At 53.2% G+C, this 20,016-nt stretch overlaps 10 protein-coding genes across 10 annotated transcripts; 6 read left to right on the top strand and 4 right to left on the bottom strand.

Annotated features, from left to right (window-relative positions):
- Window positions 1-1,872: 1,872 nt before the first annotated feature.
- BU25DRAFT_353919 (uncharacterized protein) lies at window positions 1,873-2,412 on the top strand (the record flags this gene model as incomplete). The annotated part of the gene is made up of 2 exons (XM_033703484.1): window positions 1,873-2,106; window positions 2,179-2,412. Coding segments are annotated over 2 exons (468 nt in total), but the record flags the coding sequence as incomplete, so codon positions are not given.
- A 336-nt stretch (window positions 2,413-2,748) lies between these two features.
- BU25DRAFT_415928 (uncharacterized protein) lies at window positions 2,749-3,369 on the bottom strand. Its single transcript, XM_033707652.1, has one exon. The coding sequence runs from the start codon at window positions 3,220-3,222 to the stop codon at window positions 2,875-2,877; it is 348 nt and encodes a 115-aa protein (XP_033555936.1). The 5' UTR covers window positions 3,223-3,369; the 3' UTR covers window positions 2,749-2,874.
- On the bottom strand, window positions 3,350-4,714 carry BU25DRAFT_415927 (uncharacterized protein). The gene has a single exon (XM_033707651.1). It carries the CDS (start codon window positions 4,513-4,515, stop codon window positions 3,379-3,381), a length of 1,137 nt encoding a protein of 378 aa, XP_033555935.1. The 5' UTR covers window positions 4,516-4,714; the 3' UTR covers window positions 3,350-3,378.
- A 518-nt stretch (window positions 4,715-5,232) lies between these two features.
- On the top strand, window positions 5,233-7,889 carry BU25DRAFT_404092 (DEAD-domain-containing protein). Its single transcript, XM_033705108.1, has 2 exons — window positions 5,233-6,973; window positions 7,022-7,889. The coding sequence occupies exons 1-2, from the start codon at window positions 5,252-5,254 to the stop codon at window positions 7,745-7,747; spliced, it is 2,448 nt and encodes an 815-aa protein (XP_033555934.1). The 5' UTR covers window positions 5,233-5,251; the 3' UTR covers window positions 7,748-7,889.
- Window positions 7,890-8,367: 478 nt separating this feature from the next.
- On the top strand, window positions 8,368-9,369 carry BU25DRAFT_353824 (uncharacterized protein; the record flags this gene model as incomplete). The annotated part of the gene is made up of 3 exons (XM_033703480.1): window positions 8,368-8,479; window positions 8,535-8,911; window positions 8,983-9,369. The coding sequence occupies 3 exons, from the start codon at window positions 8,368-8,370 to the stop codon at window positions 9,367-9,369; spliced, it is 876 nt and encodes a 291-aa protein (XP_033555933.1).
- Window positions 9,370-11,217: 1,848 nt separating this feature from the next.
- BU25DRAFT_353947 (Poly(A) polymeras-like protein) lies at window positions 11,218-13,254 on the bottom strand (the record flags this gene model as incomplete). Its single annotated transcript, XM_033703486.1, has 6 exons — window positions 11,218-11,295; window positions 11,387-11,510; window positions 11,558-11,672; window positions 11,724-12,851; window positions 12,907-13,055; window positions 13,106-13,254. 6 exons carry the CDS (start codon window positions 13,252-13,254, stop codon window positions 11,218-11,220), a joined length of 1,743 nt encoding a protein of 580 aa, XP_033555932.1.
- Window positions 13,255-13,594: 340 nt separating this feature from the next.
- BU25DRAFT_415923 (uncharacterized protein) lies at window positions 13,595-14,494 on the top strand. Its single transcript, XM_033707650.1, has one exon. The coding sequence runs from the start codon at window positions 13,608-13,610 to the stop codon at window positions 14,238-14,240; it is 633 nt and encodes a 210-aa protein (XP_033555931.1). The 5' UTR covers window positions 13,595-13,607; the 3' UTR covers window positions 14,241-14,494.
- BU25DRAFT_415922 (alpha/beta-hydrolase) lies at window positions 14,119-15,731 on the bottom strand. Its single transcript, XM_033707649.1, has 4 exons — window positions 15,560-15,731; window positions 15,326-15,503; window positions 14,402-15,271; window positions 14,119-14,349 (listed from the first exon to the last, which is right to left on the bottom strand). Exons 2-4 carry the CDS (start codon window positions 15,462-15,464, stop codon window positions 14,279-14,281), a joined length of 1,080 nt encoding a protein of 359 aa, XP_033555930.1. The 5' UTR covers window positions 15,465-15,503; window positions 15,560-15,731; the 3' UTR covers window positions 14,119-14,278.
- A 263-nt stretch (window positions 15,732-15,994) lies between these two features.
- Window positions 15,995-17,412, top strand: BU25DRAFT_415921 (flavo protein-like protein oxygenase). Its single transcript, XM_033707648.1, has one exon. It carries the CDS (start codon window positions 16,246-16,248, stop codon window positions 17,152-17,154), a length of 909 nt encoding a protein of 302 aa, XP_033555929.1. The 5' UTR covers window positions 15,995-16,245; the 3' UTR covers window positions 17,155-17,412.
- A 393-nt stretch (window positions 17,413-17,805) lies between these two features.
- Window positions 17,806-19,950, top strand: BU25DRAFT_443661 (MATE efflux family protein). Its single transcript, XM_033709375.1, has 2 exons — window positions 17,806-19,135; window positions 19,196-19,950. The coding sequence occupies exons 1-2, from the start codon at window positions 17,997-17,999 to the stop codon at window positions 19,797-19,799; spliced, it is 1,743 nt and encodes a 580-aa protein (XP_033555928.1). The 5' UTR covers window positions 17,806-17,996; the 3' UTR covers window positions 19,800-19,950.
- The last annotated feature ends 66 nt before the right edge of the window (window positions 19,951-20,016 follow it).

Raw genomic sequence — 20,016 nt, 5'->3', positions numbered from 1 at the left:
TCTGGCTCAAAATATCGCCTCTACTTCAACCTTCTGCACCAGAAGATTGCCGACTACTCAATTGAGCCGGCTCACACGTACAATATGGATGAGAAGGGCTTTGCTATTGGAGTCACGGGAAGGAGCAAAAGAGTGTTTGATAAGCTACTCTATAGTAAGAGGCAGTATAAGCAATCAACCCACGATGGCAATCGAGAGTGGGTGACGGTGCTGGCTACTATATGCGCCGATGGATCCCACCTGCCTCCAGGCATCATCTTTCCAGCTGCTGGAAACAACGTTCAGAGCAGCTGGGTACATGAAATTGAGGCTGGAAAACACTCTATCCACTTCACTACATCACCAAATGGATGGACCAATAACGACTTAGGATTGACATGGCTCCAGCAAGTGTTTGATCGCTACACCAAGCCAAAAGCTCGGAGAGAGTGGAGACTACTGATAATTGACGGCCACGGCAGCCATATAACGAAGGCCTTCATCGACTACTGTGACGCTAATAAGATACTACTTATGGTATTTCCACCTCACGCTACACATACTCTCCAGCCATTAGACGTTGTCTGCTTCAAGCCACTGGCTCAAAACTACTCAATTGAGCTGGATAACTACAACCAACGGAGCCAAGGCAGAGCACCTGTGAAGAAGAGCGACTTCTTCTCACTATTTTGGCCTGCCTGGGTGAAAACCTTCACTGAGACGCTTGTTTTGACAGCTTTCAGAGCCACAGGCATCTACCCACCAAACGCCGACGTCATACTCACTCGGTTCAAAACACCTACTCCTCCGCCTCCAGCAACACCTCCAGAGCAGTCTGCAGCAGCAGCTCTACCTACTGAGCCAAACTGGTTGAAAGCTAAGACGTTGCTGCGGAGTGTGGTGAAGGATAACGTTGGTGCAGGGGCGTCGGGTTTGGAGCAGGTACTCCACCAGCTCCACGTCCAATTAGAGCTCACCCAGCACGAATTAAGAGGTGTACAAGATGCTCTTGCTGCTAAGGAGAGAGTCAAAAAGAAGAAGAAAGTACTGCCTCTATACTCTCACAACCTCAACCGGCACGGAGGAGCTACTTGGTGGAGTCCCTCGTCAAAGAGAGAAGCTGACGCACGTGACGCTGCATTTGAGGACTATCAACACCAATTAGAGCTAGAAAAAGCTACCCAGAAGGAGCTACAACACAACCAGAAGCTACTACGAGAAAAGCAGCAGCAGCAGAAGCGTGAGGCACGGGCGAGGGAGAAGGTTGAGCGTGACCAGAGGCGCGCGGAGGAGCGCGCTCAAATTGATGCACGCAAAGCAGAGAGAGTGCGTCAAAAACGCAATAAAATTGAGGCCAGAAAAAGTAGTCAATTGCCTAATCGAGGCAAGTGCAAGGTCTCAAAATCTACTGCCTCCAAGAGGCAGAGGCGTGGTGCTGCTGCTGCTCGTAGTCGTGCAGTAGTACCCAGCGAGGCTCCAGTGGCTCCAACTACAACCACCCGCCGCGGCCGCACCTCAACGCTGCCAGCACGTTTTGTATGAGCAATAATCATTGCATAGGCCTGTAGATTAATCCACCAAAAAACCTGGCGATAATAACTAATGTATGTGGCTCTACAGCCTCATTTTTGTGAGGCCTATTGACTAGCCGAGGTGCGCGTTGCGAGAACATGCGCGTTGCGCGCACAGACACGGTAAGCTTGCTTGGCTAGCGTGACGGTCGTAGTTTATCGCAATGTCGCGTGGCAGCGGCATGCAGGTAGCACCGATGCAACATTTGGTCGCTGGTAGGACGACGTATACTGGTATCAGAACTGACGGCAATTCGGTCAATATCCTTGGCACCATCACCGAGACGTCCAATTCCATAGTGGGCCTAATGAATCGGCCTACAACCAGTGCCTCCGCGACCTGCGAGTGACTGACCCACGCGGAGACCGGGCACGGATCGAAGGCGACAAGGACAGGCTGCTCAGGGACTGCTATGCCTGGATACTGGACGATGTTAGCTTCCAGCGATGGAAGGCGCTGAGCGAGTCGCGGCTGCTGTGGATCAAGGGCGACCCGGGCAAAGGCAAGACGATGATGACGATGGGTCTCATCACCGAGCTGTCTCGAAGAGAGGGGGTTAGAACGTTATCACGGTCAATGTCGAAGATGTTAGCAAAGCTGAAGCGTAACTCAAAGCAGGACGCCAAGAGTGTGACGAAGTCGCATCTGTTGGCCTACTTCTTCTGCCAAAGCACGCAGCCAATGCTCAATAATGCGTCGTCGGACCTCCGAGGGCTCATCTACATGCTTGTTATACAGAGAGGAGAGCTTGCAGGACATGTGCAGAAGCGGTACGCGACTGTAGGCAAGCAGCTGTTTGAAGGACCCAAAGCCGTCTATGCGCCTAGCCTTTTCGAGGGATGGATCACACCTAGAAACTAACCAAGGATCGATGCTACTTCCTTCCCAGCTTTGTCTGCGTCTACCCTCACACCTCCGCCGCATGTACGACGCATCTTCGTCAAGAATAGGTGGTTAACAGCAAACTCAGAAGACATGCTTTGGATTCCCACTAACTACCAATCTAACCTTGTTACTGTTCAAAGCAGTCAAGTTGCATTTGGGCATAGTTCTAGAAGGGTGTTGATCTTAGGGTTGTCTTAGGCACACTGTTGTTTCCAAGTGCACTTTTCTGTGTTTGCCTATTGTTCCTGGCTGCAGTAGCACAGCAATTTTAAAAGAAATTCAGATACGCGCTTCTAACATTGCATCCTTTGTGTCCTTGTGGCGAGATTAGTTATTTTCAATGTGAGGGGTGGTCTACTACATTCATAATCAACTGCGTAGGGAGGGCCCAGAGCTGTTTATTCACTCCCTTAGTGTGGCCTGCGTAGGTTAGACAGTTTACCGGATAGAGCAGGTAGGGCTGCAGACCACTGTTTGAAGGCTTGTAGAAACGGTGTTGCAGCTGCGTGCAAGGGTGTAGTTGCATTCGCTAGCGGCTGTATCCCCTGACCCTGCGATATCTGAAGAGGCTCTTAAAGTCGCAAGTAGATAGGGGGTTTTTGCCAAAGGGTCGTTTGACGGTGTTGACGAAACGACCGACAGCATCACCAACGTCACAGTAATCTGTCTCGGAGACCGGCACGCTAGAGAAGAGATAGTCAAAGAATGGTGAGATTCAACGGCGCCTTCACAACCTTTCGAGGGGGAGACAACGGAGAGCCAAACCACCAACCTGTCTCGGGACATGGTGTGTCTCTTCATTTAGAGGCGCACCTTACTAAGTTCCTCAAGAAGCCCCAACCCCATAGTTGTAGTGCCGTACTCAAGCTTTACGCATATCAAACATCGCTAGTAGCGCTCAAAGAGATAAAATCGTAACATCCCCCCCCCCCCCAATGAATCTTACAGATCCATATCGTCCTCATCAGGCAGAGGCATCGGAATCGGAAACGCACCAAAATTATAAGCACTTATGTCCACGGGAGGTACCTTCCCCTCCAGCCCATCAAGCTCACACACCACCGTCCCAGGTATCTGCCAGTATCCCTGCCCACTCGCGACCGGCAGCGCTTTCTTCGTGCCCGGCACAGCGCTCGCTGCTGTCTCCCAGTTGAAATACTTCTTACACCCAACACAGTACATAGACGGACACCCACCGTCTTTCTCGATCACGAGCTGGCAGTTGGGACACCGTTTGCCGTCTTTAGATTGCATGAGCGCGAGGGTGTCTTTCTCAGCGTCGCTCATCTGGGCATTCATCGCGGCAGCGCTGACTTCGGCGCACGTCTGATCCAGGTGCCATGGCGTAAGGCAGGATGCGCAGCTGCGGAAGGTGCAGGAGTTGCATTGGACTTGCGGATAGCCTGGCGCGGAGGGGTCGAGGAGCCCAGTGGAGTCGCAGGTGGGCGAGAGGCAGGTGGAGAGCCCGGCATCGGTACGCCAGTGTTCGAAGGAGGCGAGGTTGTATGCTTCGAGTTTGGAGACGGGGAAGTACTTTATCACCATTTCCCAGGGCCAGGGCGTCTCACATCCGGGCTCGATACACCCTACCCCGACTCTGCGGGCGCCGAGCGTATCGAGCTGGGCTGCCATGAAGGATCCTACGCAGGTCTTGCAGATAGGGTCGATGTTTCGACGGGAGGGGTTGCGGGCGAGATGGGGTACGCATGGAAGCGGTACATCTAGCGGTACACTGTATCTAGCGCGCTTGGGAGGTATCCAGCGGATGAAGTCCGCGCTGGGGAGGTGCGAGATGCATATCCGACATGTGAAGTGTGTTGGTTGTGGAGCGCGGGGTTTGGGGTTCTTGTTGACTTTGCGCTTGGGGTACCAGGGGTCGAGACGCTTGCGGCGCTTTGTTGTTTTTGCTCCTTTGCCAAACTTGGGTTTTGAGGGTGTTTGCGCAAGAGCCTTGGTCTGAGAGCGTGTGACTATCGTTGAGATAGAGGGCGCAGGGATCCCAAACGACCTTCTATAACCCTTGCCGCAGTGAGACTTGGCGCGAAGTACTCGTCTTGTACTGTTTATGGTACGAGCCATGTTATCGATGGTGGTAGTGAGATTGACGACTTCAGATGGAGTAAGAATAGAAGATGGGATGACGTGCACGTGAGAGGTCACCAGGTCAAGCGGAGGTAGAAAACCGAGAACGAACAGAACCAAGAACTTGTACTTAACTTGCTAGTTATGACGATGGACGATGACTCAAGGCTGCCAATTCCCTCTAAACGCGGCTGAGAAAGACAGCTATCTGGAGATAGTGATCAGGCTGAGCCAGTGATGTTGGTCCATTTGCGCAAATAGGCGATCAGGCAGAAGCGCGTAGGCTGCAAGTAGGCTCACACTGAGGCTGCAGCGCGGGAATATGCTACTATATGCCGATGGTGTGCAGCATTACAGAGGCTATTGGGTATGTTTGAAGCTGTCCGTAATGTGTATAGAATAGTCTTCAATGTTTGCTGGTGATGGTGTCATGAAGGTAGTCTACTAGGGCGTAGAGACGCGGTTGAGTGGCCACCGTCGCGAAAGTGCTTGGAGACTAACAACTTGGCCAAGCATAAGCAGAATCCTTCTGAATGCCTCCAGGCTTCGTGATAGCTATCGAGAATCAGTGATGCATGGTGTTGTCCCACACTAGACAAGGGTTTTCTTCACCGCCTATGCTAGCGGCCGCCCGAACTTTTTTCTGCCTCGGAATTCGACGAATGGTCTCGGGCGTTGCTTTCGAGCTTTTGCGCACTTCATCTACCTGACTACGTCCAGCCTCACGTATACCATGGCGCCCAAAGACGACGACTTCGTGTTCACGATCGACGACGACGACGTCATATCCGACGATGGCGGCGCTGAAGACCTCCAGGAGGTCGCAAAATTGGCTGGAAAAGGTCAAAAACGCAAATACACAGAAGATCCCGATCTGCACGTCCAGCCCAAGGGTATAGTGTCCAAGAAGGCCAAGAAGGAGAAGAAGAAGGGCAAGAAGACGAAGCAGGCGACTCCAGAGGTTGAAGAAAAGGAGGAAGCAGAAATGATCAAGCCTGGAGAGGATGTGGACGGCAACGACGATGTTGCTTCAGATTTTGAATTTGCGGTCGGCGACATAGATACCGGCGTCGTGGATGATTTTGATGGGTGGGGCTTGAGCGCCGAGAAGCAAGAAGCTGCTGCGAGGACCTCCACGGCTGTGGATGTGGACGAGATTATCGAGAGGCGGCGGAATAAGAAGAACAATGCTGCCAAGCGGGCGCAGGAGGAAGCCGCTGAATCTGATGCGGAGGAGGAGGCAGACTTCACAGGGTTTGGGGACGACGACGAACTATTGGCAGACGACGCTTTTGGCATGGGCGCCGGCAGCGACAGTGAGTCGGAGGCTGAAGAGGAGGAGGATGATGATGATGAGGAGGAGGAGGACAATGAACACTCAGAAGCTGAAGCTAGCGCTGCCGAGGACGACGAAGCTGAGCAGCAGGACTCCGACGCTGAGTCTGTCGCATCAGACGTAGCACATCCCGACGACGCAGTACAATCGGAAGACGAGGATGTGAGCGACAAAGAGGACGCGGAAGAAGCAAAGAAGGCGGCAGCTTTCTTCGCACCTGAAGAGAGCGTGCCAGTCAAGAAGGGCAAGAAGGGTGGCAAACTCACAGGATCATTCCAGTCTATGTCGCTATCTAGGCCCATTCTTCGCGGTCTGGCTGCTGTAGGCTTCACAGAGCCAACGCCCATCCAGTTGAAGACTATCCCGATCGCTGTCGCTGGCAAAGATTTGGTCGGAGGAGCTGAGACTGGTTCCGGTAAAACGGCCGCCTTCCTCATCCCCATCCTCGAGCGTCTCCTCTACCGACCGAAGAAAGTACCGACCACCCGCGTTGCCATTCTCATGCCTACCCGTGAATTGGCTGTCCAGTGTTTCAACGTGGCAACCAAGCTGGCTTCGTTTACCGACATCACCTTTGCGCAGATGGTCGGTGGTTTCTCTATGCGCGAGCAGGAGGCTGTGCTCAAGACAAGACCAGATGTAGTTATTGCGACGCCAGGTCGTTTCATTGATCACATGACAAACTCGGCTTCTTTCCAGGTCGAGCATCTTGAGATCCTTGTCCTCGACGAGGCCGATCGCATGCTCGAGGAAGGATTCGAAAGCCAGTTGAACGAGATTCTTACCACGATCCCTAAGTCGAGGCAGACCATGTTGTTCTCCGCTACAATGACCAGCTCAGTCGACAAGTTGGTGCGCGTTGGTATGGACAAGCCTGTACGACTGATGGTTGATGCCAAGAAGCAGACCGTTGCAGGTTTGACGCAAGAGTTCATTCGTCTGAGGTTAGGCAAGGAGGACAGGCGTCTGGCGTACCTCATGTACCTGTGCGATAAGGTTTACACCGAGCGCGTCATCATATTCTTTAGGCAAAAGAAGGAAGCTCACAGAGTCCGAGTCGTATTCGCTTTGTGCGGAAAGAAGGCGAGCGAATTGCACGGTAACATGAGCCAGGAACAGGTAAAGTTCACGTTCGGACCTGATGAACGACTACTAACAGTGATATAGCGTATTCAAGCTGTGGAGGCTTTCCGTTCAGGAGCGTCGTCTTACCTGCTCGCCACCGATGTTGCCTCCCGTGGTCTCGATATCAAGAATGTCGCAACAGTCATCAACTACGAAGCACCTCAAAGCCACGAGATCTACCTTCATCGTGTCGGTCGTACCGCTCGTGCTGGACGAAGTGGTCGCGCGTGCACACTCGCTGCCGAGCCGGACCGCAAGGTCGTCAAGCAAGCAGTCAAGGCCAGCCGCGAACAAGGTGCCAAGGTCGTCAGCCGACAGGTTCCAGCTGAGGAGGCGGACAAGTGGATCACGAAGATCAAGGACCTCGAAGACGAGATCGAGGAGGTCCTCAAAGAAGAGAAGGAGGAGCGTGTGCTGAGCATAACAGAGCGCGATCTCAAGCGTGGCGAGAACCTGATCATGCACGAAGACGAGATCAAGTCCAGACCAAGACGCACATGGTTTGAAACGGAGAAGGAGAAGGCTGCAGAGAGGGAAAAGGGTGCGCAAGCACTTAACAACCCCTCAGGCGGCTCGGTCAAGAGCAAACCGAAGAAGCTCAGTCACAAGGATAAGAAGAAGCTGGAGGCTAGGGACGATCGTCTGGAAGGAAAGCAGTGGAAGAAAGGCAAGGCAGACCGAGGTATGACAACAGCGAAGTCGAAGGAGAAGAACGCGCATATCAAGGCGAAGACCAAGAAGGCAGTTCACGGCAAGAGGAAGCTCTGAGCGGCCATGAGTAGTTGAACGCCTCCAGCCTATGCTTCAGTCGTACGGTAGGAGTTCTTTCCAATCAGATGTTGCGGGCACTAGGTAGCGCACCAAGCGGTTATAGTTGCTGGATCTGCAGCCTGACAGTTGGTGTACGACGACCAATGTACAATGTTTACTTCTTATTCTACTCGTGCAACATGTGCGAATACCTCCAGGCTGTCGTCAGCACTGGCAGCAAGATGCGTAATGTCAGCAGAGGAATAAACTGCCAAGACAAGCCCCTTTAGAGCCTAGCCGCGTAACCGGAATCTCGCGGGCGGACGAAAGCCATTGAAGTTTCTCGAATCAAGCTCTCCAGGCACCACTTTCTTACTTCTTGCTGCTCACGTCTGCTTCACACGTCGCTCCTTCCCAGACATCAACACCCTTCACCGCGCGTCTACCTCCAGCAGCGTGACCCCGCGAATACGACCGAGCCCCCTGTCGACTACCCTTGCGGAGCTAGAGCTTCGTTATCGCTTATCGGTCCTCCGACTTTGACAACTTTCTGTCTCACCGGGCAGCAATCGCAAGTACCACAAGTCGCGTGTCGTCTCTGCGCGAGTGAGATAGCTAGCACGCGACCACGCACCACAATGGCTACTTCACAACAGCCCATTAACGGCAACGGCACAGCTGTGCGCCCCACGCACGAGGAAGAGGAAGAGGAAGAGGAGAACATCTTCTTGTTTGTCCCCAACTTGATTGGTTGGTTCTTCCATATACTCGAACAGCATTGGGATTGTATACTAATATTCTCCAGGCTATGGTCGCGTCGTCCTTGCCCTCACTTCCCTCTACTACATGCCCCTCCACCCTCGCACATGCACAGCTCTCTACAGCATTTCGTGCCTGCTGGACGCGCTTGACGGGTACGCTGCCCGCGCTTACGAGCAGAGCACCAAGTTCGGCGCCGTGCTGGACATGGTCACCGATCGCTGCACAACGTCATGCTTGCTTGTGTTCCTTGCGCAGGCGTTCCCCCGCTGGAGCATCATCTTCCAGGGCCTGATCTCTCTGGATCTGGCGAGCCACTACATGCACATGTACGCGACGCTGAGTATGGGTGGAAGCGCGAAGAGCCACAAGGATGTGTCTGCGAGCCGGAGCTGGATTCTGAGGCAGTACTACTCGAACAAGGTATGTCTCCCTACATCACTTAGCACCCTAATGGTCAACCGAGTGGAGCATCGTCCGCTGACTTCACACAGTGGGTCCTCTTCACCTTCTGCGCCCTCAACGAAGTGTTCTTCATCGCCCTCTACCTCCTCTCCTTCTCCTCACCCTACCTGAGCCCTACGCTTCTCGCCGACCCTGCCAACCCCTCCTCCCTCGCTCCCGGATCGCCCGCTGCGCCCAAACCCAGCGTGCTCTTCGCATCTCCATTCTCTGCTGGCGCTATGGAGGCGGCGCGCGCAAACAAGATGGATTCGACTGTGCCGTGGATTTGCATGTTTGTCTCTGCGCCGATCATGTTGGCCAAGCAGATTATCAATGTGGTGCAGATGAAGAAGGCCGCCTCGTGGCTCGCGGAGGGTGATCGGGCGGCGAGGAAGGCTGCGGGTCTGCCAAGGAAGACGTCCAAGAAGATACAGTAAATAAGTCGCAAAGCAGGCAGTTCTTGCGCGCGAGCACAGTACGCGGCCAACCTCTTCGCGACCATGCAACGGCTACCTTGAGCCCGGCCATACCAACCGTGCAACCCTACGCTCACATACCTTTTCGAGCTGCCCAAACTTTTAGCAGCCATCTCGAGCTCCTGGGTAAAGCCCCAGGTTCACATTTCGTCGACATTTGTCGATTTTCGATTCTGTTCTTTCTCGTACTTACTTCCATCTTCCGCCGATCTGCGAATCATTCAATTCATTCTATGGCGATCTTGTAAGCCACTTCTTTCGCTACTTAAGACTAGGGAAGACACATAGCCACGGGGGCACAGGAAGCCACAGTGCTTCAGACATAGTAATGCAAACTTTAAAAAAGACTTGCTACCGGCGGCTCAGTGACTCATGACCCTTTTGGAAGAGCGTACAGGTCCTCGCGGCACTTGACCATGCTAAGAAAGCAGCCCAGGACAGGCTGCTGGCGTACCAGTGTCGAAAACAGAGGAAGGAGGCATGTCAAAGGCATGACTGTAGCCTCTAGGTTACGAACATTTGGACTTGTATATGCCACGGTTTGGGGTGCTCCTGCCTGTCGTACCTCACCTGTCATGAGAGTGACTGCCACGTCACACTAGCGTTGTTTACAGCTACCCACATATATATACTCTTTGTAGCTTCACCCAATACAACCTCAGTACAATCTTCGACTTCTTCCCTTTGCGTACAGTTCACTGAACTCCAACAGTATACCTGTACCATTCAAGCTGCGTGATGCTGTTCTGTGAGACTTTGATTGAGCCTTGGAAGGCCACACCAGGAATCCGACAAGACCACGCAAATAGAAGGACTCGGTCAATGATTCGGCTCGATGCTGGTAACAATTCACTGTGCGGTTTTGCAGCAGCCAGGCCGAGCTGGGGTTGGTGGTCGTCATTAGGGACGTTGTATTGAGCTGCATAAGCTTAGAACGGATGCAGAGTGTTTTGGGAAAGTAGTTACGGAGTACTGAGAGATCAACGCATGTCAAGTTGGCTATCAGAATGATCCGCGAAAAGTTGTTTACCTGGAGTCGAATGTCTGTGGCTAGCCTGTGCCCAAAGTGACGGGAGGGGGTCCAATGCTTTGCTCCCGCTTCTTTGTATCGCATTGATGATAAGATGCAAGACATGACATATGGGGGTCTCTGTGTCGATTTGGCGGAGCCCCAAGGCTCCAAACGGTAGTGGATTGTTGTGTCTGGCTTTCGAGGTTATATACACAATTCCAATACAAACAGCCATCGAAAGCACCCTACCCTGCTGTGGTGGGATTCCTGCTCGTTCACCATTGTTGAAATCAAAACTGTGAGCTGTTGCAGCTCTTCTGCTACTCTCCTATTCGCCGTGAGATGCATGTCGCTGGAAGAACGCCCCTGAACCCCGAAATCGAACCGAATCAGACTTGGTAATGCATTATGGAATCGAAGTGAAGTGAATACGCCGAAGTCGGCGCTTTTTTGGACAAACCTTTTTGTATTTCGAAGGTGGCGCTAGTATGCTGCCATTTTTACCTTTTTTTTTTTGCTGGTTTTGCTGTGCGAATCTTGTAAGGCGTGGCGCCGAGCCTGGCACGCGGCGGTGGGTGTTCCGATTGTAGTCGCGGTCTGAATGGCGATAATAGGTGCCATTTGGCTGTGGTCGTAGGCGTGTCATGGGGGTAGTCTGAGTAGTGGTACTCTGGGATGCGAACCGTGGTGCAACCGTGACTGGACAAAACGTAGAGTCAGATGTCCCATACCCTCAACGAGCAAGCAGGATTGGGGAGGGAAATATCGAACATGTGCAAGCTTAGCTGAAAGAGAGCTTATGCTGCCGTCGGCGTAGATACTCCGTTGGTGGCATGCTCGGACTGTTGGCGCTTTGCTGTTGCATGTTCGCTGTCCTGTATTAGCACAATTGTCAGCATGAGAGCGTGAGTTACTCCTGAGCCGCGAGAGTACGTCTCGGAGTTTTTGGTGTTTCGTGTTACGCACGTCGAGCCCTGTCTCGGCAAAGTGGCGCTTAGCAGCCTTGTTCGCGTCTCTCTTCTTCTCCTTCTTAGGGGGCTTCTGAGGCCGCGTCTCGCCTTCGCTGAACAGGTCGTCGGGGAGTTGGGTGCTGATTCGTAAGCGGATGATCTGCAACAGAAAGATGGTACTTCTTACTTGCGAGTGTGAACCACACGAACGGACATGGTCTCGTCATTATATCCGTTATTGCTTACGACGAGGTTCCTGAAGTCGCCCACCGGGTAAGAAATATCGAGCGATTTGGTGCCATCTGCATCTTAAGTCAGTCGCAACTCACTCATGAAGAGAGATTTCTACGTACCAGGCTTCAACTTGAGACCCACGTAGAAAGTCGTGGTGTACATGATGCCTTTCGATGGTTCTTCGGCGGCCGAAGTAGCAGGGACCTCTGACGCCGGAATCTGGAATTCGGTGCTTCCTACAATGATCTTGTCCGCCTGCTCTTCGTTCTCGTATCGATGGAACCGGTTGATGCCCTTCATCCATGGTCGCGCAATTTCGATACCACATTGGCCATCCTCGATGTTCTTGCACAGCAAACGGAACTTGGATTGTACCAGTCCAGAGAATGTAGAGTGCGCCTTCTCAGTACGGCTTGCCGCGATGACACTCAAGTAGTACTTGTGGTCCTTCGTGAAGAAAGTGTGCTTTTGGAAGAGGTCTTTCCATTGCTTCTTGCCCTCAAGTATCCCGTTCTCGCTGTTGATGAGCTGATCAGCCCGTTCGAACTCCTCCCTCATGACGTCCAAAGTCGAGTGCATGATCGTATGGGTGGCGCACATAGACGGGAACGCAGGCGTGATGATGGGCATCAAGTGGGCCCGGTCACCGGGATACTGCGTCGGATTCCACACACGAAGATTCAGTGTACCTTCTTCGATGTTCTTCAGCATGACAGGTCGTGGGAACGGCCATTTGCCCATCAGCCTGAAGAACTTGGTGAGAATGGTAGCACCGCACGCCATTGGGTACAGCTGGCAGATGCGAGCGACCATGATGGCCCAAGCGATACCTCCCGGGAATCCAAACACAGCTCCATATATGCCTCGCTGGTTACTCCAAAGCTTGATCGCTCGTAAGGCATGTCGAAAGCTCTTGATCTGAGGTATCGACTGCATGAGCTCCAGTGTGACACGAGTTCCGTTCACACTGCGCATAGCTGTGTCGTCAAGGCCACGCAACATGTTCTTGTCAACACCCTCGAGATCCTTTGGTATCTGCGTCATGGAGGGGAGCGAAACGAAGAGAAGATCGATGCTGACTCCAGAGTATTCCATTTTGATGAGCGGGACGAAAGCGTCGGGCACAGGATTCATCTCGGTGATGAGCTTCTCGTCAGACATCTCTCTGAAGATGCCTTCGAAGTGATCGAAATAGTCATTGAGGGAAACTGACTTGGGCGCAACGATAAGAGTGTCGATATCAGAGGCTGGGAAAGGATGCTAGTCAGACCATATATACCTCAAGAGACCGACCATACTCACAAGGCCCGTGAACACCAAGCGCGTAACTGCCAAAGCAGAAGATCTTTCCGCTCATTGTGTCGATGGTCGATTGCGGAAGACCCTTGAGTTTGCCGACGTGCTGGCAGAACTTGTTGACGACCTCCTGCAGATGCCTGAGAACCCGTACTCTAAGCTAGGTCAGCTAAATGCTGCATAAGTGCTATACATCTAACGCTACCTCGTGTCAGAACCCTCGGGGCTTTCAAAGACATTCTGGCGCTTGAGCTCTTCGACAAGCTCATCATTCAGCTTCAGATCGGCCGGCGAGGGCTGCTGTGTCGAGATGGGTGCCGTGACGCCCCATTGTTTGGGCTGTGTCTCCGCCATGTCGGCGCTTGGGTGGTGTTGCGAACAAAGAACGTTCACAAGGTGCACTCGCTCGGAGGTGCTGCGGCGGGCTGGGCGCGGAGAAGATGGCAGCTGGCAAAGGCTACGTGTCGGAGGGAGCGGTCGCTAACAGCGTGATCCTGCGATGTTAGTACTGGCGATATGAGCGCTCCCACATGGCGACGCGACCTCAAGGTCTATGTGCAGCGAATGGATGTCAAAGAGCTCGATGCTGCTTCCGTCTTTGGCGCATTCATCAAAGTGCCAAGATGCACGCGCCACAACGCCTCACCTCAGTCAGGGACGCGTCAATGACTTCTTGATTACCAACACCATTGTCCCCAGATCGTATCATGGCGCTCAAACTTCCAGCGCATCTCACTTACAAGACTGCAATTGCGCTGCTGCCACGAGCTAGTATCACGCCGCCAATCGAAGCCGTGCGTTACATTCACGACAAGAACTACAGAAGATGGCCGCCTCACATCAACTTGATCTATCCATTCCTTGCGTCGCCGCTGGAGACTACAGATAGCAATGCTCCTCGGTTGAGTCAGGCCATACAGGCACGCCTCGAGAAGGCCACCTCTGGCATTCGAGCTTTTCAAGTTTCACTCGGTGCTGACCCACCTCGTACATTCACGCACAGCAAAACCAGCAGAACTGTATGGCTTGGACCGGTCCCTGATGAGAACGTCAAGGAGCTGCAGTCAGCTTTGCAAGCTGAGTTTGGTGAATGCGACAGCGATCAACGAGCTTTCACGCCTCATCTTTCGGTTGGCCAGGCACGGACTGACAAAGTAGCGGAGCAGCTCAGCAAAGAAATCACTAACGGCATCGCTGGGTTCTGCCAACTTCAAGATGGTGCTCCCAAGACTCTGGGGTGGCTTGTTGATAAGGTCTACGTAATCGAACGAAAGGGCTTCCATGGCCGATTCACAGTTGTTGGCTCAGTCGACCTGGCACAGGAACATCAAACAAGCTGAATCCCTCCACTGCAACCACGCAGCTACCTGAACATATCTCAGTTGTTCGCGAAGAATTCCTTCAAGTTCTCGTCAAGCCACTTGACGTCTTCAGTACTCTGACCAGGACCTAGGAATGTTAGCTTCGAGCTCCACATCCAACAAACGGATACAATACTTACCACCAGCCCAGTGACCCCAAATACTAGGGAACACCTTCAGAGTTCCAACGCCCGGTCTCATAGCCTCGACCTCAATCTCCGAGTCCTCCGGTGGGAAGTAAAGATCTGTCTTCGTAGGTAGTACTAGAGCTTTAGCCTTGATGCCCTGCATCGCCTTGTTGAAATCGCCATTATACGGCTCCTGTTGCGAACAGTCACCAGCCTGCCATGTGTGCGCCATGACGAGCATATTTTCCGGATCTTTCGACAAAGCCCACGCCTCCCAGAAGTTCACCAGGAAGTCGTCCAGGTCCTTGAAACCGAGCAACGGTGCCGTCTGATACAGCTTCTCACGGTAGAATGCTTGCGAGAATCCCCATCCAGCATACACGCGACCCAACGCCTTTAGTCCGATCTTTGCGTTCTCGTCGGAGAACCCAGTGTACGACTTCAACCGCGCTCCTTGCGCGTTCGCCGTGTCAACATCCGGCTTTGACACACCCGCCGAACTGGTCCCCTTCGCAGCATACAACGCGCTTTTGACGCCTTCGAGGAACACCTGGTTATGCAGACTCGTTTTTGCGCTTCCACAGAACGGTACTCCAATATCCATGAAGTCGGGGTACTGCGTCATCCACTGATACGTTTGGCCTGCGCCCATACTCCACCCGAGCACAGCGCGTGCATGCTTGATGCCGAGGTGCTTGGTCACGACCTCATGCTGCGCGCGTACGTTGTCATAGAAGAGGACTTCGGGGAAGGGTCGTAGGGAGGGCGTGTTAGACGGCGATGAGGATTGGGAGTTCCCAAATAGCGCAAGGATGATGATGTAGTATTTTGAGGGATCGAGGGTCTTGTCTGGGCCTATGAGCCAGAGGTTGTCTGCGATTACTGGGTCTGGAGTCAGTCGAGAGTCTGAAGTACATGGACAGGTGGGATACGAACGGCCAGAGTACCAGGTCGGGTAGATGATGGCTGGGAGAGAGGGGTCGCCCAGTGTCTTGTATGCGATGAACGCATCTGGAATCTCTCCGCCAGACTTGAGCTTGAAGTTTCCAAGCTTGTATGTCTCGTAGTCGGCCATGGTCGGGTTTGCCTCAGCTTAGAGGGTTCTTCCAGGTGACTTTGTACTGTCAGTTTCTCCATCTGATCTGAATGCATTGCTAAGCTTTTGCATACGAGCACTTCGATTTCCAATTTCCTTCAGAACGTCGCACGGCAGCCGAGCTATGTCCGAATGTTAAAACAATTGCACAATATGGTCAATGTGACAAAGCAGCAAAGTGGAGAAGAAAACAAGGAACGTCAAGCTAACAGACGTATCTGTTTGAGTCTACCATACATATCAAATACCTGCTTCTGCTATCTTGGTACCGCGTGCTCTCTCCTTACTTGGCCGTGGAGCTGATAGCTAGCTCTGGCGGGGTAGCTTCTCGGTTATGGTGGGGTACACGTTCCTATCCGCCGGCGCGTAGCTTCGGCTACATGACGATACCGGAACTAAGCGCGCTGCATCTCTTGGGTTGCAAGGAGAACGGTGGCAGGTGACAAACAATTCGAGTGTTGAAAGTTCGCAAGGCTGCCTTTGAGGTGCAAGTTACCAAACATGTACATCTCAAGACGAGCACTAACAGGTTTCGCGACTCAAGATGATCAACGACTAGCGGGTGTTCCGCACTCGATGGCACGTCACCATAGCCCCGGAATTATATCCGCCGTCATTTTCCGCTCATCTCAACTGTCCATCAATTTCCTCCTATGCCGCTCAAAGTGTCGTTCAGATGAAACGTACTTAATCGTATAAGAGGCACAATCGCTACATAAAATCCTCCACCAACCGTTCCTTCTGCATCAGCTCGCTTAACATGTCTTCTAAAGACTACGATGCCGCAAACCACAAGTACGATGCCGAAAAGGAAATCAAGCGCAACCCGCACGGCGACTTCAAAGCCGTCGAAGCCTCACGCCCACCCTTTGACACATCGACAACCTTCCACTTTACACAAACCCCTAAGCCAGACTGGAAAACCGGCTCTGGTCCCAACAATGCCTCCAGCCTCTCGAAACAACACCGCGCAATCGACCCCTACGAAGAAGGCCGCCCCGTAGTACACAATTATAAGTTGTTGATTAGTGCCATCATCCCCCGACCTGTCGGGTTTACGAGTACGATTTCCGGCGACGGGAAGAGCACAAACCTTGCGCCCTTCAGCTACTTCAACATGGTGAACCACGACCCACCGATCTTTGTCTTGGGTTTCGCCGGGGGAATGGACCGGGCGAAAGACACGCTTAAAAACCTCTTGGAAACGAAAGAAGCAGTCATCAATATCATCAGCGAGGAGTACGTCGAGGCAGCCAATTTCACCTCCACTAATGCGCCCGAGGGCGTTAGTGAGTGGAGTTTCGCCGGCTTGACGTCAGAGAAGAGTAAGGTTGTGAGACCAGATAGGGTCAAGGAGGCGGTGTTTAGTGTCGAGGCGAAGTTGGTGGAGACGAGGGAGTGGACGAGTAAGAGTGAGGCTACACCGGGGAAGAAGACGGGTGTTACTGCTTTCCTTGAAGGCGTTAATTTCTGGGTGAGGGAGGATGCGATTGATGAGCAGGGCGTGCTTGTTGATCCAGCGGTGATGAAGCCGATCTCGAGGCTGGGAGGTATTACGTACGCGCGGACGACGCAGGCTTTTGAGTTGCCTAGGCCGGATTATAAGGAGGTTACGAAGGATCCCGAGGTTGAGAAGCTGGCGAGGCCGAAGGGTGAAGGGCAAGAGTAGGTGATCAACCTCACGTCTTCGCTTATCGTGGCTATGTCTCTGACGTCCTAGAAGGTCACGAGGCAAGTTGTGAGAGGAGCGGTCGGATGCGCTGGCGTTGCTTACATGGATGGGGATATCCTGTAGAATAGTAGATGGAAGAACATGTCTTGCCTCAGTTGCTCGCGCAGCTTGAAGATATCAACTTCGATCTTCTTGAAGCAAAGAGAACATGACTGCAGACGAGTAAGCAACGTGCGCGCCGCCTCAGGAAATGTGTGCAGTTATCGGCGAGCATCAACGCATCCAAGCAACAATGGCGTTGACTTCTCATCAGCAATTGGTTGTCCCGTCGCACAACCACACCACAAATGCGCATGGCTGATCATACACGTTGTTGGAGAGACATGTGAAGTTGTAGATCGAGAATAGCCATAGCTGCAAATACATGCCCACATCGTCCGCGCATCGCGATCGTGGAGATCTTCGGAGGTGCAGCCAGAACTCCGCAAACCGCATCGACATCCGCTCCGCTCCTTACCAATCGGACGTTGGCCGTTTCTGCCCAAGTCAGCAGCCGCGGAGCACGCAATATGGCTCGAGGGATCTGAGGTTTGGCAAGCACAACGGGGTTCATCGTTGCTGCAGCTTCAGATAAGAACCCTGGGCGGTCTGTTCGCAAGCGGCCGGTCCACATCCGGAGATGAAGGGTTCCCATCCACAATTGCTTGCACAAGCCCATCCTTCTACTGGACCCTCAGCCTTCTTCGGGGAAAACAACAACAGCTCCAGCAGCGGGCGGAGAAATGGGCGTTCGCTAACCCACCACGCTTTACTGCAAGTTTCTTAGTTGTGCTGTCGCTATGCGCCGAGGTGCGGGACAAGGCCCACCACAAGAGGCTGGAGCCCAACGATCACCACCATCACCACCATCACCAGATTCGTGTGTCGCCTCCGACGTCGAGGCTGATCTCAAACACGAAGCCTTCTACAATGAATATTACACCGACATCTCCAGTCTAGCACTCAACTTTGTGCCTTGTCCGTTTGTGTCCAGCTGTCCCAGCATTGGCAAGTCGAAGAAGAAGAAGAAGAAGCGAAACATGGATGCGAGTACGGGACCCAGGCGGTTTTCGACCAGCGGTGAGGAAAGAGTTGGATTGTTGTCCGAGGCCAGGAAGTTGAGTCAGCAGTATGGCACGCTGCCAGATGCGAGTGAGCTGGAGAGACGGGTGAGCCCGAATGGGACGGTCGAGTTGCATACGACTGCGGGCGCGGAGGCGAGGATCTTGTTCAAGAGCAGTATACCGTTGATTCTCACGTATCTGCTGCAGTACAACTTCAGCCTGGTGACTATCTTTGTGGTGGGACATATCGGGACAGATGAGTTGGGCGCTGTGAGCTTAGCCAGCATGACGGCGAATATCACGGGGCTGGCGGTATACGAAGGGCTGGCGACGAGTTTGGATACGCTGTGTGCGCAAGCGTATGGAAGTGGGAAGAAGACGTTGGTTGGTCTCCATTTGCAGCGCATGTGCCTGTTCATGCTGCTGGTGACCATCCCCATCGGAGCCCTCTGGTTGACCTCGGGATGGATCCTCGCAGCTCTGGTTCCGGAGAAAGAGCTTGCTCATCTCGCTGGGAGGTACCTATCGCTCCTCCTCGCAGGCGCCCCAGGCTACGCCATCTTCGAAGCCGGCAAACGCTTCACGCAAGCCCAAGGCCTCTTCAACGCCTCCCTCTTCGTCCTCCTCATCGCAGCACCCATCAACATCATCCTCAACTACATCTTCGTCTTCGTCTTAAACTGGGACCTGACCGGCGCAGCCCTTGCAACGGTCGTATCCAACAACCTCCTCCCCCTCCTACTCTGGATCTACGTCTACTTCATCAACCCCTCCTCTCTCGAATGCTGGGGCGGCTTTTCAAAATCCGCCTTCACGCATTGGTCCCCGATGGCCAAGCTTGCCATACCCGGCATCATCATGGTCGAAACCGAATGGTATGGAGTTCTATATATGTTTGTCGTGAAAAGTGATGGACTCGAACTAAATTTTTTCAGGCTCGCCTTCGACATCCTTACCTTCTCCTCCTCCTACCTCTCTACCGCCCACCTAGCTGCCCAAAGCATCGTCATGACCATGGCAGTCGCAATCTACCACGTGCCCTTCTCCGTCGGCGTCGCCGTCTCCACCCGGCTGGGCAACCTGATCGGCGCCGGCAGTCTAAAAGCCGCACGCATAGCTACCAAATGCTATATCCTTACCTTCCTCGCCATCGGCCTCGCTGACTTCGTCGTCCTGGCTGCCTGCAAAAACATCCTACCAAAGGCGTTCACAACAGACCCCGTGGTCCAGGGTATTGTCAGCACCGTCTTGCCGCTGCTGGCCGTCTTCCAGTTATGCGACTCCACCACCGCGCTTGTCAATGCGCTACTGCGTGGCTTGGGTAAGCAGGCGATTGGCGGCTGGTGCAATTTGTTCGTGTATTATGCCATCGCGGTGCCGTTGGCGCTGGGGTTGTGCTTTGAGGCCGATTGGAAGTTGTTGGGTCTTTGGACGGGTTGTGCGGTCGGGAGTAGTTGTATTAGTGTTACGGAGGGGGTGTATATGAAGTTCTATGATTGGGAGAGAGCGGTTGAGGAGGCGAGAGGGAGGGAGGAGTAGGTTTGTTGTATTATTTTTGCGGGCAGGGCGGACACTCGCTAGATCGGAGGGAATAGGGGGTTATGGAGGTATCGGTATTGGTAATGTGTGTTCAGAGCGCATAGCGTGTAAAGGTTTATACGGAGTTGAAAGATTATTAGACAGTGTGTGCAGCTACTTCTGGAACGTTCCCTCGAGGGACGCAAGCCTTGTGCATCAAAGTGAAATTCGAAACCGG

This window comes from Macroventuria anomochaeta (assembly GCF_010093625.1).
Source record: "Macroventuria anomochaeta strain CBS 525.71 unplaced genomic scaffold BU25scaffold_52, whole genome shotgun sequence".
Classification (NCBI taxonomy): Eukaryota; Fungi; Ascomycota; class Dothideomycetes; order Pleosporales; family Didymellaceae; genus Macroventuria; species Macroventuria anomochaeta.
The sequence above is the reverse complement of the archived record's forward strand: the minus strand, read 5'-3'. Positions and strand labels throughout refer to the sequence as shown.

Excerpts from the sequence above, each read along its gene's own strand:
- BU25DRAFT_415928 (XM_033707652.1), bottom strand. The coding sequence starts at position 3,222 with ATGTCCCGAGACAGGTTGGTGGTTTGGCTCTCCGTTGTCTCCCCCTCG.
- BU25DRAFT_415927 (XM_033707651.1), bottom strand. The coding sequence starts at position 4,515 with ATGGCTCGTACCATAAACAGTACAAGACGAGTACTTCGCGCCAAGTCT.
- BU25DRAFT_404092 (XM_033705108.1), top strand. The coding sequence starts at position 5,252 with ATGGCGCCCAAAGACGACGACTTCGTGTTCACGATCGACGACGACGAC. Across the intron at positions 6,974-7,021 it reads GTAACATGAGCCAGGAACAG|CGTATTCAAGCTGTGGAGGC; the intron begins GTAAAGTTCACG and ends ACAGTGATATAG.
- BU25DRAFT_415923 (XM_033707650.1), top strand. The coding sequence starts at position 13,608 with ATGGCGCTCAAACTTCCAGCGCATCTCACTTACAAGACTGCAATTGCG.
- BU25DRAFT_415922 (XM_033707649.1), bottom strand. The coding sequence starts at position 15,464 with ATGGCCGACTACGAGACATACAAGCTTGGAAACTTCAAGCTCAAGTCT. Across the intron at positions 15,272-15,325 it reads CCCGACCTGGTACTCTGGCC|TAATCGCAGACAACCTCTGG; the intron begins GTTCGTATCCCA and ends CTCCAGACCCAG. Across the intron at positions 14,350-14,401 it reads TTGGGGTCACTGGGCTGGTG|GTCCTGGTCAGAGTACTGAA; the intron begins GTAAGTATTGTA and ends TAACATTCCTAG.
- BU25DRAFT_415921 (XM_033707648.1), top strand. The coding sequence starts at position 16,246 with ATGTCTTCTAAAGACTACGATGCCGCAAACCACAAGTACGATGCCGAA.
- BU25DRAFT_443661 (XM_033709375.1), top strand. The coding sequence starts at position 17,997 with ATGCGCCGAGGTGCGGGACAAGGCCCACCACAAGAGGCTGGAGCCCAA. Across the intron at positions 19,136-19,195 it reads ATCATGGTCGAAACCGAATG|GCTCGCCTTCGACATCCTTA; the intron begins GTATGGAGTTCT and ends AAATTTTTTCAG.